This window comes from Leptonotus elevatus, chromosome 6 (assembly GCF_054856555.1).
Source record: "Leptonotus elevatus isolate MCC_2025b chromosome 6, RoL_Lele_1.0, whole genome shotgun sequence".
NCBI lineage: Eukaryota > Metazoa > Chordata > Actinopteri > Syngnathiformes > Syngnathidae > Leptonotus > Leptonotus elevatus.
In genome coordinates, this window is record NC_141244.1 from 6,262,011 (window position 1) to 6,277,060 (window position 15,050).

At 38.5% G+C, this 15,050-nt stretch overlaps 1 protein-coding gene across 1 annotated transcript in view; it reads right to left on the reverse strand.

The window, feature by feature from the left end:
• Positions 1 to 13,500, reverse strand: part of plecb (plectin b) — a 134,761-nt gene extending 121,261 nt beyond the window's left edge. Inside the window, exons 1-2 of the mRNA XM_086078166.1 lie at positions 13,109 to 13,500; positions 11,746 to 11,976 (exon numbers count right to left, since the gene is read on the reverse strand). Of these exons, the coding sequence (XP_085934292.1) occupies positions 11,746 to 11,935 (190 nt within the window). The 5' untranslated portion in view covers positions 11,936 to 11,976; positions 13,109 to 13,500. The remainder of the gene's footprint in view (positions 1 to 11,745; positions 11,977 to 13,108) is intronic.
• Between the last annotated feature and the right edge of the window lie 1,550 nt (positions 13,501 to 15,050).

The following is a 15,050-nucleotide window of genomic DNA, read 5'->3' on the forward strand; positions in this document are numbered from 1 at the left end:
GAATGTAAATAAACGTATTTTGCTATCAAAAAACACTTTTTCATTGTTGGTGGTAGTGTTTTACAGAAGTAAAGCACTGTTTAGATGTTTGTGGCATCATTCATGGAAAAAAAAAGGTGTCAAATTCACTAGAGTGCATGAAATAATATTGTTTCACTAAAAGCTTGATTTCTCCGTATTTTGGTCCAAAACAGAGCATTTTGATGAAACTAAACTATTTTCTATTGTTGATTACTGAAGAACGGAATAAGGTAGAAACAAACTTTTCTGATGAAAGATGAGAGTTCAATCTTTCATTTGGTAGTATCTGTGTTTCCATAGTCCAAACACAAAATTTTCTGTGGACCTTGAAAGATCAGTCAAAATGCTTAAATCAGCTGGCACCCACACATCCTCTTTTCTGAAAATGCTTGGCAGTCAAAGAGTTAAAATCAATAGTGTTTTTTTTATTTTTATGAATGAATTATTAGCTCACTATCTGATAGCTCTATGACACACTATGCCTTTTACGACATTAAAAACAACCATCCACGAATCAAATACAAATAGGTACTGTAAGTCCACAGACTTTGAATTAATATAAGTGCAGGGCTTTATAATACTTCTAAAGTTAGATGCATCACAACCCCAACATCTAAAGATAGGATGGGCTGGCTTTCCATCAGTTGTTTGCAAAGTTGCAGACTTCCAAATCCCTCCCTTCTTTTCACCGTGCAGGAAATAAAATGTTGCTAACATAAGGACAGAAGTTATTGCTTCAGACAGACCACTCTTGGTCGTGCTCGGGTGTGGGGTCCACACGAGTACACATACACGAACATACAAAAAATCCCTGCACTATTTCCTATGATGTCATTAATAAAAACACTACTTCCATGTTAAGGGATCAAATGTTTTAGTTTTACTTTATAACAACCTTGTGAGGGTCATTCAAAGACTGTGTCGTATAATATCCAGGTCTACTGTAAAGTAAACCCAACAATACTTTTTTTGTGTTTTTAACACAGAGCTTGGGCTTAATAATAGCTTGAGACAGGCGCACATGAGGCATCCTGATCAGCAGGCAGCGCTAGCCGGTCTGTAGCGGAAGTCATACATCAACACCACTGGATGATAACCTGCCGCCTGCATGATGTTATTTATTATTATTATTTTTAAAACATTGCCAAAATATTGTAGAAAAAAATCCAAACATCCAATTTTCTGTATCACTACCAGTGTCAAAGGTGAGCTGAATCCTGACCCAGCTGACTTTAGCGTGGCTGTAAACCCTAAACTGTGCCAGTAAAATGCAGGGCCTGTACTGTATAGACAAACCAACCATTCGCATTCACGTAGAAGGGCAATTTAGACTATTCAATTACCTAACAGCAACCTGGCTTTTTTTGGAATGGTGGCGGGAACCGGAGTACCGTGAGAAAACGCATGCAGGCATGGGAGAACACGCGACACACAGGAAGGTTGAGCTGCCAACCTCAGAATTGTGAGGCTGATTGTTGTCAGAATATTACATAAATATATTATACTACTACTATGCCCATCTCTTGTCAAACAACCCAATTGACATAAGACGCGTATAAAAAAGTTACATGCCATTCTTTTGTGTAATTCCCCATGATTATAGATCAATGTTTAAATAAATAAAAAAGGTACATGTTTTTTTTCACTATAATTTTATATGTTGCACTTTGATGTGTCCACACCCTACGGCAGATATCATCTTTACTGCCAATTTTTCTAATACTGTCTCAGAAACTGATGGCTGAAATAAAGAGGGAAGTGGAAATGTCACGGTTGTAAAGAACAGATGAAATAAAGCCATTCTGTCCACTTGGCTACGTCACAGAGCATAAATCATATTGTTTTAGTGTACTGTAACACCAGCAGTACAATGGCTACTCTATGTGGTCAATGCTATTTGAAGTGAGTGCGGAAAATGAGACACATTTTCCAGAGGATGTGGTGGTCTTTAGGAGGAACGCTTTCAGCCAAAAAGCCCCTTTGACATCAAGTGCCACCTACTGGTCAAATAGTTTAATGCTGTCTAGATCACAGTAGCTTCAAAACAAAGCTTTATCTGTTCTGGAAATTACCAAACTCAATATTCTCTTCTTCATTTGAAGGTGATGGAAGAATGAGATGCCTGTATTGATGAATAAAAAACATGGACACAGAAATTTGATTCCATGAGAGTGAGAGGAGACATTTTTCTCTCTGAGCAATGTAACTTTATTCACAAGGATCCTTTTATTCCTGATTCAGATCTTTAGTAAAAAAGAAATAAATAAAATAAAAGAGAAACAGACTGCTTTATGCTAAAATGCCAATCTTAACAAACATCCTTCATTGTCTCATTATTGTGCCTGAGTGGTAATAGAATAAGGGGTAGGACTAGATACGTTTTTAACTTCCTCCTACCCCCCTTTTGAACATATAAACTCTTTTTTTTCTTCCTATTCTTGTTTTCTTATTTCCTTCAATTTATATTTTACACTTGTAATGTGTTTTCTTTGTGTTTATATGTTGAATAAAGAACCAAACCAAACCAACCAATAGTGGAAATAGTAGGTGATTTCACACAGATTTAAAAATTATACACTTTAAATTTCTCGGTAACAACAAAACAAACCGTTATTTAGATTTACAATAACATATTTAACCATGTATGCATAGGTATGTCTACATTGAAAATTCCTGGGCAGCACAGTGTATGAGTGGTTACTGGTAAGTATGTCTACTTTGCCGTTCAGGGTTTGAATCAGAGCACAAGTGTTATGTTTATCACTTACAGAAGTTTCTGCACTTTCTTTATTTACAGGTGCCGCAGTACAACACAATATCACGCCGCTAGGGCAACACACAGTGTGGTATCCAACAGCAACAAAAAGTAGCGCCCATTACACTATAATGGAACAATAAAATGTTGGTCATTTAAAAGCAAATACATAAAAATTCCTCCCTTCCGGCTTGAATGTACTCATCATACTAAACACTTACGGTTGAGTAGAAAAACACAGTTTAAACATTGTAAGTTGAAACTTAAATTGGATGTTTAGTTTACCACTACAAAACAATATCAAATCATTGACCATTCTTCAAATGTTCTCAATTTTCTCTGCCGTTGAGTTGATAAGCAATGTCTTGAACATGGTTGAGGATGTCAGGTTTCAGTAGATCCAGACGTGACCATAGGTTTCTTTCCATAAACAACATTGCAGGTGACTGACCTGTTGTGGCATGTGGTGTGTTCCTGTAAGCCATCAGAAAGTGTGCAATTTTTTGCAGCAGAGGCACTTCCTCCTTCTTGCTTGACTTCATGGACTGTTTAAAAGTCTGAACAAAACGCTCAGCTAGTCCATTGGTTGTTGGGTGCTGAGGAGCAGACGTGATGTGCCTTATGCCGTTGCATTTCAGGAAACACCGGAAGTCCTCACTAGTGAATTGGGCACCGTTGTCACTCACTAGTCGAAGAGGGAAACCTGTACGAGCAAAAAAGTATTTGCAGCAAGTCTATAGTTTTTGCAAAAGTGGCTTTCTTTACAGTGAACACTTCGGGTCACTTGGAGTGTGCATCTACCACAATGAGGAACATGTGGTCTATGAAGGGTTCAGCATTATCCACATGTATGCATTGCCAGGGGGCCATTGGCCATTCCCAAGTGTAGACGGGTGCAAGCTGGGGTTGCCGTTGCGTCTAATGACACCCTGTGCATGACTTGACAAGATCTTCAATTTGTTTATCAAGGCCAGGCCACCACACAAAGCTTCTTGCAAGACTTTTCATCTTAACTACACTCATATGCCCATCATGCAAAGAAGTGAGTATCTTCTGTCACAGCTTTGGTGGCATAGGCGATAGCCTTGACACAGTAAATTGATCTTTCCTGGAGAAGTATTGTGACAGTTCATTTTCACAATGTGCTGGCTATCCATTTACAGTCAAGTCATACACTCTAGCCAGTAAGGGGTCATTCCTTGTTTCCTTGCGTATTTGCCCACTGGTGACAGGAAGAGGTTCCATTTGTAACATGTGAACAGCCAAAGCAGGGTCAGCGCGTTTCTTAGATTGTGCTTGTGGAAGGCGGGGAAGACCATCAGCACTTCCATGCAATATGGTTCCTTTGTATTCGATGGTGTAAGTGTGAGCTCCAAGGAATAAAGTCCAAAACGTGTACACGTGCTGCAGCCATAGCAGGAACACTTTTGTGTGGATTAAAGATGGAAAGTAATGGTTGGTTATCTGTAATCAAAGTGAAGTGCTTTCCAAACAAGTATTGGTTGAACTTTTTCACAGCCCACACCAGGCTCAAAGCTTCTCTGTCTATTTGTGCGTAGTTCCTTTCAGCAGGTGACAAGGAGTGTGAGGCAAAAGCAACAGGATGTTCTGAGTAGTGTTGCACGGGATACCGGTACCAGTACCGTACCTCGATGTTTTGGCGTCAAAAATGGCTCTGTATTAAGTTTTATTAGTACCGTAATTAAAAAAATAAATACGAGACAGCCCGCCAACTCTATTTTAAAGGCAGGTACACATACACGCATGGCCGCCTTTCTACCGATATGTGGAAAACGCCTTAAATAAGCGACACGCCTCTTTTAGTGTGTGTGTGAGAGGGCGCAGGAAGATGGCTTCACGCACTGAAGCGCTCGCTGGACGTGCACTCCTCGTTGAGAAGCATGAAGCGCTAATTAAGGCTCCATGCGACAGCATTGGTATTACCTACGCATGTTTTTAATAAAAACATGAAGAACACACGTGTGGTTTTCAATTTTCAGTTTTAGAAACATTTTGTAACAAGAGCAAATGTTTTTCGCGGAGAAGCAGAAGAAAAAGCAGCAATCATTCCTGCAGTGGACTCGAGGTGCGTTCAAGAACAGGCACACAGTAGGAAATCACAGTTATGCATAGAAAAAGCTCAGACGACTGACAGAGCAACAGACACAGGTTGTGACGCATTTTTGACACTTCCTTAAAAAATAAGTGGAGCGTGAATTATTTTGTTCCCAGTTTGTAGTATTTGATTACACATTCGGGATGGAGAAGAGAAGAGCCATGCACGCACACTCAAGCAACGTTATATTGAGTCATTGGAGAGCCACTGTATTGACAATATTTAAAATGGATGACATCAAATGCAGTCAAATACAGTACTTCAAGAATATGGCATGCAATGTGAAAGCACATACAGTATAAACATAAATATATACAGTATGTACATAAATTAACATGTATACATTCCATTATTTTGAATTAATAATAAATACAAATAATTTGAAGTTATTTTGTCATTTTTCTTTTGTTTTGTCGAGGTACCGTTTCAGTATTGAGGTATTTTATGCAAGTATAGTATTGAAGTCAAAATGTTGGTATCGTGACAACACTAGTTCTGAGCCATCCTTTATTTGGTGTGATAAAATGGCGCCAATTCCATATGGTGACGCATCACAGGCTAAGCGCAGTAGCAACTTTGGGTCATAGTGTGCCAGTACTTCATATAACAGAAATAACGAGTCTCTTAGCCTTTTTGAATGCCCGTTCACGGTCCTTGGTCCATTTCCACTTAGTGTTTTGTTGGAGCAGTGAGTTAACCCATTAAGACCAAGAGCGCATGACCGCGTTTCTACCGTTAAAGCCGCAAGCGTGTGACCGCGCTTCTCCCTTTAAACTCGGGAGAGCGGATATGTCATTTTGTTATGTTTTGACCAATTAAATTAATCAGAATATGCACGAGAGGGTGACGTGGGCCTTGTCGCTCGCATGCCCTGGAATTTTATTTGAGCGTTTATGGTTGATGCAGATTCGCGGGAGTTATTAAATAAATGACGCGATTAACGACGGCAGAGGAGGAATTCAAATCAATGTAACGAGTGGACAGTGACATATTGTTAAGAAATATGTTTGTAGATAATGAGGATGTTGAAAATTTTAACGGATTTGTAACGGAATGGACGATGAAAAATTACCACTCGATTCCCGAGGTTATTACAACTGCGCTTCAGTGTTAAAGGTAAATATATTTGGAGTTATATACCCCCAGATGCGACATTTGTTGATTTTTTTAAATATATATTGAAGGTTTATAATAATAAACTTAGGTTTGTGTGAACGCCACAGGTGTAAGCTCTGAAAAGCTTTTGGAATAATGTTTCTACCTGCTTCAGGAGCTGAGATATCAATTATTTTTAATATTGTTGAATTTCAAGGAAAACTTCAGGTTTTGGGGGGTAACTCAAAAGTCACCTTTAGGTTTTAGAGGCATGTTTTGCCAGGCGCTTTAGGCCTTAATGGGTTAAGTGGATGCACGACAGTTGAGAGGTTTGGCAAAAACTTGTGGTAATAATTGACAAGACCTAAAAAGGAGCGCAGATGGCTTACATTTTCAGGGTTTGGTGCATTGACAATAGCGTAAATTTTGTCCTGAGTCTTGTGCAGTCTATTTTTGTCTATTTTGTGTCCACAGTATTCAAAAGACTCCTTGAAAAACTCACATTTATTTTTGTTTGATCTTAAGCCATATTCCTCTAGTCTTGTCAAAAATTGATCTAGGTTTTCCAAGTGTGTCTCTTTGTCGGGGCCAGTCACAATGATGTCATCCAAGTAGCACTGGTTACCTGGGATCCCTTGTAACACCTGGTCCATGGCACGTTGCCAGATTGATGGGGCACTTGTGATGCCAAACACAAGTCTGTTGTACTGATATAGCCCTTTGTATGTGTTAATGGTGAGATACTTGCGTGAATTTTCCTCCATCTCCATCTGCAAGTATGCTTGGGCCAAGTCAATCTTTGTGAAATGCTCACCATTTGCTAAGGACGCAAAAATGTCAATACGAGGGAGCGGATATTGGTCTGCGTGCAGTACTGTTACTTTAAAGTCACCACAAATACGCACTTTGTTGTCTTTTTAGAAACAGAAACAATTGGTGTTGCCCATCTGATCACTCCACTTTGGTTAATATCCCTTGATGCATGAGATGTTGTAACTCAGTTTCCACCTTAGGACGTAAGGCGTATGGAACATGGCGAGCTTTGTGAAATTTCGGTTTTGCCTCTTTTTGCAGCTCAATGCGGGCTTTGATGTTTTTCATTGTTCCAATGCCTTCACTGTACATTTTTGCATGATTGTTGATTATCTGTACCAACTGCACATCAGCATGCTGCTTTGAGGCAATCTTCATAGATTTTATGTCATGCCAGTTGAGTTTTGTCTGAACCATTGTCGTGCAAATAGAGGAACACCTCCATATTTCAGTACAAACAGTTCAAGGTTAAATTTTAGTTTTTCAAATTTGACTTTTACCTTGAGCTTTCCCAATGGTGAGACTTTTTGACCAGTGTATGTTTTCAGTTTCAGACCAGTGCGTGACAGCTTCATTTCTAGGAAATATTTCGTGTAATCTTTGAAGGCTATGATGAATAGCCTGTGTCAAGTTCCATTTTTAATGGTACTCCATTTACATTTGGTTTCAGCCAAATCACATCATTCTATTCCTTTTCAGTTGCATACAAGTCAGACAAGATAATTCCTCATTTGAACTTGAATAAGTTTGTTCAGGCGCTTCACATTTCCGTGTTTAAGTTTGAATTAGCTCCGCTCTGCCGTCCGTCAGTAATTAATGTCCGTGCGGAAACACAAAATATTGGGTGTATTCCGGGTCGCGCAAATATATATTTTTTAATTACTTTGCAAAGTATTTTGATGCCAACGTAGGAACGGAACTCCGCCGTGACTTGAGGACTTTGTTTCACAAAGATAATTTAAACAACTTTTATAATTGTAGCCAAGCGGACTGTGCGTTGTGTCATGGCGTATGTGACATTGTGAAGTAACAACATACATACCACACAGGAGAAAGAAAATATGCCAGTGGTCTTAAATAAAAATTAATAAACATTGAAAACATTAAAATGGGAGTGTGATTTCAAAGATTTGAGAGCTGCCGGTGTAATGCAGGTATAGTATCAAAGTAAATATGTTGGTATCGCGATCCTGTATATGTTACAAAACAGCAAGCTGCTAAATTCTGAAAATGTGAATAAAGTACAGAATATTGTAATAAAAAAAGAGCCTCTGCTCATGTCCACATCTCCATTCTGTGAACGATATCCGTATGCGATAAAGCTCACCCAACGGTACGATTACTGCCCGAGCTAACCTGATGGAAGAGGACAGGAAGAGCAGCACAGGATATGCATGAGGGCTTATTGAGAGTACCCGAGACACAAACTTCCTTTTAGCTTGCCAGGAACATAGCACATTCCAAAACAAACTACATCTAAGACATATTGTTCTAAAACTGGCAGTAACATTCATTAAAATGAACAAAGAAAACCTAACACAAGACATTTCCACTCAAAAAGATTTAATGCAAATAATAAATAAATAACTAGCAAGAAAAAACATTTTATTCTGAACTGTTAAATCCCATTTAGAGCAGACAGATGAGTAAAACAAGCCATCTGTCATGGCTTGTTTAAACTACTCTTCCTAAATGTTGCGCTTTGGATCACAAATCACATTTTCTAACAAAAACACAAATCGGTGGAATTGGAAAAAAGTATTGTAGTCCAGTTCCTGCAATTGTTGAATCACCACAACCAAGCCACAAAGCTGCTGTAATCCTTGATTTTAAAAAGCAAGTACCATTTTTCATAGTACAATTGAAACCACTGTAATTGTTTGCATAAGCTTCAAGTTTTAAAGTAATAAATAATGACAAATTATTTTTCTCCCATTCATTGGACTAAATTCTCTCTTGGACACGTCCATCTGTCCCATGCAGCCAGCCCTCATCCTTACCTAGCCCCTGCCCCACCAACATCTTCGCGGAGAAATCAATTGAGTCCTGTTCATTAGAAGCGAACAGTGATACACACAGTCAGTTTTGCCAAATTTACCTTGAAAAAATAACTTACATTACTGATTACTTTGTAGAAGAAATAGCATAGGTACTGTACTGCTTAGTTGATTTAAAAAAAAGTAACTAAGCTGATTAAAAGTTACTTTTTAGTTACATTCACCTAGTGACAACACCACCCCAATATAAAAGCCGTTTTTGCCAATATTTTGTTGGAAGTGCTTTTTTTTACATTGAAGTTTGATAATAAAGGTTTTATGAAAAATAAAGTATTTCTTGAGTTGTTTTACTTACTTGTAATACTTGCTTTTTATTTAAAAAAATAATGGCTGACTTTCTTGATTTTACTCAACATAAACAAGCTCCTTGTTTTTTTATGACAATAAAGACAGTCTTTCTAAACTTCACTTAACATAAGTAGCCTTCTTTTCTTTTCATAAAATATAAAATAAAGGCAGTCTTTTTTGACCTGACATATTTAACTATTCATTCTGTATGGTAAAACTAACATTTAAAATGTCCTTGGTTTCTAAATATAACTATTAAAATATGTGTTACTAATGGAAAATGACAAAAATAGTAATGCATAGTGAATTAGCTACATATGATTACGATATCCAAACATCACAATACGATAAATATCACAATATGAACCTCACAATACAATAATTATCACGATATTGTGGGGAGGTTAGCGACATAAAAAAAGCTTATAATACTGTATAAAAACTCACGATACTGTAAAGGGGGGGGGGGACACAATATTGTGTTTTTGTACATAACAGCAGTGATGGCGAAATAGGCTTGACCCTGTCATTGTCATGTGCTCAGCGGCGCAAAGTATCACGGTCTATGTAGTTCACAATGTTGCGTTCAGCTGAATCAGGCCAAGAGTAATGGGTTTTTTTTTAATGTTAAAAAATATTTGCTAGTATGACGTATTGATAAGATCGATAACGCCCACAGTGGCCAAAACATCCCTAATTTAAATTAAACTGCACTAATAACATAAACGGAATACAACCTTGCCTTTTAATACGTGCTCCTTTTAATATTGTGACATGACGACGACGATATTGTGGCAATTTTAATATCGTGATATCACGATATTGACGTTATCGTTACATCCCTAATGATTACTAGTCTGTACATTGTAACGTGCAAGAATGTGATATGGTGGGCTATTAGATGATACTGTACAGTATACAGTGTATCATGAAAACGATAGAAAAGTTTCTACTGTGCCACTTCTTGCTTATCGTCTCTATTTTCAATTGCCCTGATGAATATTTACTTTTCTTATGGTGGATTACGGCAAACAATAAGCACGACAGAGGAAGCTTGATATGATGGAGAAAAGCTGTTGCTCACCATGCTTGTCCCACATAGCTGGTGGCAGATGAACAATGTCCACGGAAGTGAATCATGATACAGAGTCATCATACATTACAACTTAAGGTTCAAAATAAAAATAAAAATACTAATTCTCCCCCAGGCTTAAGAAAACATACAGTTCGCAATTTTCGGCTATATTCTGGCTTTAGCATTAACCATTGTGGTGTATATTGTTACCGTTTGTTGAATAAAGAGGTTGGAAGAGCATCAGCGGCTGTTTCCATCGTCCTTCTGTCTATCCCACCGGATATGGCTTGCAATTTATTCTAACTAGTGGTGGTAGGCTACAGTATATACAGTACTATTGGCTAACAATGCTTACTTTACCGGAGACGTGTAGTAGAGTAACTGTACTTACTGTACAGTACAATAACAAAAATTGGTGATGCACTGAACCACGATACAGCGAGGGACCACTGTAAAGCTCAAGCTCATTTCAAAGTAACCCCCCCACACATAAACGAGAGCCCATAGAGAATGAATTGCATTATCACTGGTGGAGGTAGCACAGTTGAAATACACAATCTTTGTGGTGCATTGTTTATACATGCTAGCTTGCCATGAATGGTGTAAATGTACAGTATCTAACACCTGCACACTTCTACCAAATACAATTATCCCTTCAACCCATTAACATGAATAAGTCATGTGTTTCCAGCACCACTATGGTTGGTTTGACATGATGTAAGCGTTTTGTCTGTGCAGTGAAAAAAAAAAAACCACGCCTCAAACTTGGATACAGTCCGTTTGTAATTTGTATGTCCTAGTGTTGAATTATGTTTCCTATTTTGATCGCATGTCTGTTGGGAAAAGATGAACCTTGTACTATCCATCTAGAACAATACTCTGTTTGCATCACTTGAAGTATAACTCACAACTTTGGCTAATGATTCCTTTGTGGTTTAACATTTAAAGCAGCACGTTGGGGTGGCAAAAAAAAAAAAGGGAAAAAAAGCAGAGTGGGCCTTGAAGGCAGAGCATTTGTTCATCCATTCGGCACAAATTAAAATAAATTACCAAGTATTTTTCTCAGGTTACAGTTTCAGAACTACATGGATGAAAGATTAATTTAACACTAAACTTGTATTTTCGACTGACCTTTTAAGAGATCACACACAGGCAAATGCAGTAAGCGGAGCAGTTCTTTAGGGCAACAGTGCCCAAAATATTTTGCAGCGCAGACCGGTTTAAACGTTAAGACATATTTTGACAGACCGCCACAGCTGCCACTCTTCAAAAACAAAAAAACTCAAATGATTGATCCTTGACCAGACTCAGATTCCACTGAGTACCCCACGGCAATAAACATGCAACACACTTTTCTTACACATACAGAGGCTCTATTCTAGTAAAATGTGATATTCAAGTTACATTTTGAGTTTATTTCAAATATTTACACCAATCGCATACTATAATCAGCTGCAACATTTAAGGCATGTAATTAATTGCTTAATTGAGTCTACGGACACTGCAGTTTTCAAAGTGAGTTTACCTGCGATGCGGATTACCGCCCTCTCAGCTGGATCCAGGACCTCCCCTGAGGCTGACTTGGAGCGTTTGGCCCATTGATGTTTGGACAAGTTCCAGGGGAGTGTGTCACCAGGAGAGGGGACACTGTTCCCTTCTCTGTTGCTCTCCTCCTGCAGGATACAATCCCTATGTTTTTCTTTTGAGGTTGCCATCAGCGACCCACAGGAACGATCAAAGAGGCAAGTTGACAGTGCTGCATAAAGCACAGATGGGAAACACACCAAACATGTCAATGTTCAAAACAGTACACAAGTTATTTGTAACAGGTCCAGCAAGGTAACACTTCATGACTAAAATGAAATCTGATATTGCCATGAAAATAACATCTGTCCGTTTCTTCATTAAATTATTAAAACAGTATAGTGAATTTAAGAAATATTATTCTGAAAATGATCTTCAAATAATCCTGACGCAAAAAAAAATTCCATTAGCTCTTATTTGATTTAAAGCAATTGTGTCTTACTGTTTAGACTACCGTATGCATTCTCCTGAAAACAAGGATGCACTGCATGGTACAATTACTGTTTCAACATCCCACCACCTGTACAAGTTGCTTAACAGGCCCAGTTGATCTTAGACAGATATGACAAGAGTAATAATGACTTTGAAAGAGGAGATTGTTGTCATATGAGGGCGCAGGAGGAGCAAAGTCTGCTCTACCTGACTCATGTTTCAGTAGGGAAGAATAGAAATACATACATTAAAACACCATGGCGCTAAGGGAGAAATTGCAGTGTATATTCCAAGTAGTAAGCAGCATAGATGTGGAATTCTGGCACCTTCATATGCAAGAAAAATGTGTCTTTTATTATGGCTGTGTACTGTTTGTACGGTACTAAATGGTTGGCATCTGTCCCTTAGTTAATGTATGCATATGTATGTTTTATGTGTGAATCTGATCTGAATTAAATGTGCTAATTACAGTAAATACAACCTCTAGCCAACATGATTACTTCTAGTAACAGTCTGAGATACAATATTTCAGTTTCACTAGAATAAAAAAAAAAAAACAACAACAAACACAACAACACACCTTGACAAATACATTGGTGATTTGGTGATGTTGCTGTTTTTGTTTTGTGTTAAATAATGTTACCATTCATGTTTGAATCAGCTGTCAGTATCATATAACTCTTGAAATGAACAACACTGTGCCATCCGGGGGTCATAATAGAAAAATAAGAGTATTGTAAAGGGAGATAAGGGATATTATTGTACGTCTACTACAATGGTGCACTTGCCGGGTCCTAATCACACGAATACAGTGTAACAGTACACTCTAACCTTGCATTATTCCTGTTAAGGCATACCATGCGTCGTCTTACCTTGTTACCTTGCTGTATTGCTGGCTCAGCAACGTTTGCCAAACATCCATGGATGCATTTTCTTCAAAATAATCAGCAGGTGATGGGCGAAAATAATCAGCAGGTGATGGGCGACACTCGTCGCAGAATCCGCATGTTTTCAAAGTGCGCGTTACATTCAGCATGTGTTCCAGTATCCAGCCACTCCTTCAATACTGTGTCTCCGGTCATTGTCGTCCTTCCTCATCACACATTGTCCTACGACGCCAATAAACATTGCAGGCTTCGTATTCGTATATGTTTCTGGTTGTAACCGGAACCGTAAAGCTGTAACATTCTCCTTCTCGTTTTCTTCACTGCGGAGGTGAAACGAAAGCAGGCAGTCTCGTGGGACACGGGAAGCCATGGACTGAGACGCCGATCGAGTGCATTGAACTCCATCGGCTGGTTGTGTACGTGCGTGCGGGCTGCGTGATGTGATTCGATGTTCGATTGGTTGACCTGTCACGGTGTCAACTGTCACCCATTTGTCCTAATCATTAGTTCAAGTGACGTACCGGTGTGTCAAAAGTTTTGACATTTGACAATAATAATAACAACTTATATTTTATTCTTTCAACATAAAGTTTTGTGAGTTTGCTTAAAGTGATCCATTGTTCAGCTGGGGAAGGTCAATGCAGCGAAAAACTAAGCAACATAAAATTCGAAATATTTAATGATGTCATTATTTTTGTTCATTTGTTTGTTTGTTTTAATATAGCTAATAATCTGTGTTAAATCAAGGAAACAAACTGTAGGCAATGGTCGGCTGCTAGTCTTGGAGGGGATCTGCACCTGCAAAAACTTAAAAATTGCACAAAAATACACTTTCCATTTTATCTGAAACTTTCTAAAATAAGAAGGGCGGAATTGTCAGGCAAACTAAGGCACACATCTTGTTCAAGGACCTTTAAATTGTATCAGTGTCCTGCCGCGCCAGGTCACCTAAACTGTCACATTCAACTCAATCATCTAGTCAGTGATAAATATGGCACGATTAACTTTGCCATACTCAATACATGAACTAGAAACTTCTGAATGGTGGTCTGGCCCTTCCAGGGTCTCAAGTTCAGGTGTCACATTATAATGGCTGTGGTAACCCGAGTCCACAAATAACATACTTTAGCAGTCTTGCATTCAGAATTGATGAGCCTTGATGAAGAATGAACAAGTGTGCTATTTTTTTATGCTCATCTACACAGGTTATAGTAATTATATGGTGATTTCACCTTAAGACAAGCACAATAACTCTTGGAGGGTTTCCTTTGCACATACCACTGGTGCTAAAATGTTCATACATGTTATATCCATCCATTTGCTGAAGCACTGGTTCTGATTAGGATCTTGGTTAAGATTGAATCTATCCCAGCTGTCTCTGAGCTAGAGACTGCTGGTACACCCAGGGCTGGTCTCCTGCCTCCATCCAGTCAGATACATTTTCATGTGATGTCCGGACTTATAGGACCCAAACACTGACAAGACACGGAAGTTGGGAAATATAGAATCTTACTATACAAAAATACAAAGTAACAACAGAGAGGAACCTTGACAAACAGCAGGGCTGGATTCAGATGCCCTCGAAGAAAACACTTGACGGAGAAACCTTGACTGAGAGAGCAGGGCTGCATGCATTAAGTAACCCCAAACACATCTAAGAAGAGCTTGCATGGAAGAGTAAGGATGAGAGGAGTTTCAGCTAAAGCACATCAACATGCAATACTCATAAAAGTGTCATTCAGTAACTCTTGCTAGGACAATGCACAGTTCTGTTTAACAGAATAAAAGCTTATTTAAATACAGTATGAGTCACAAATACAGAACCTTAAACACACAAGAGTGTGAGAGAAGGTTTATCAGCTCCATCAGCCACTTGTGTCTTGTAGGGCTATGTTTAATTTTTTTTTTGAATAATCGATATAGAATC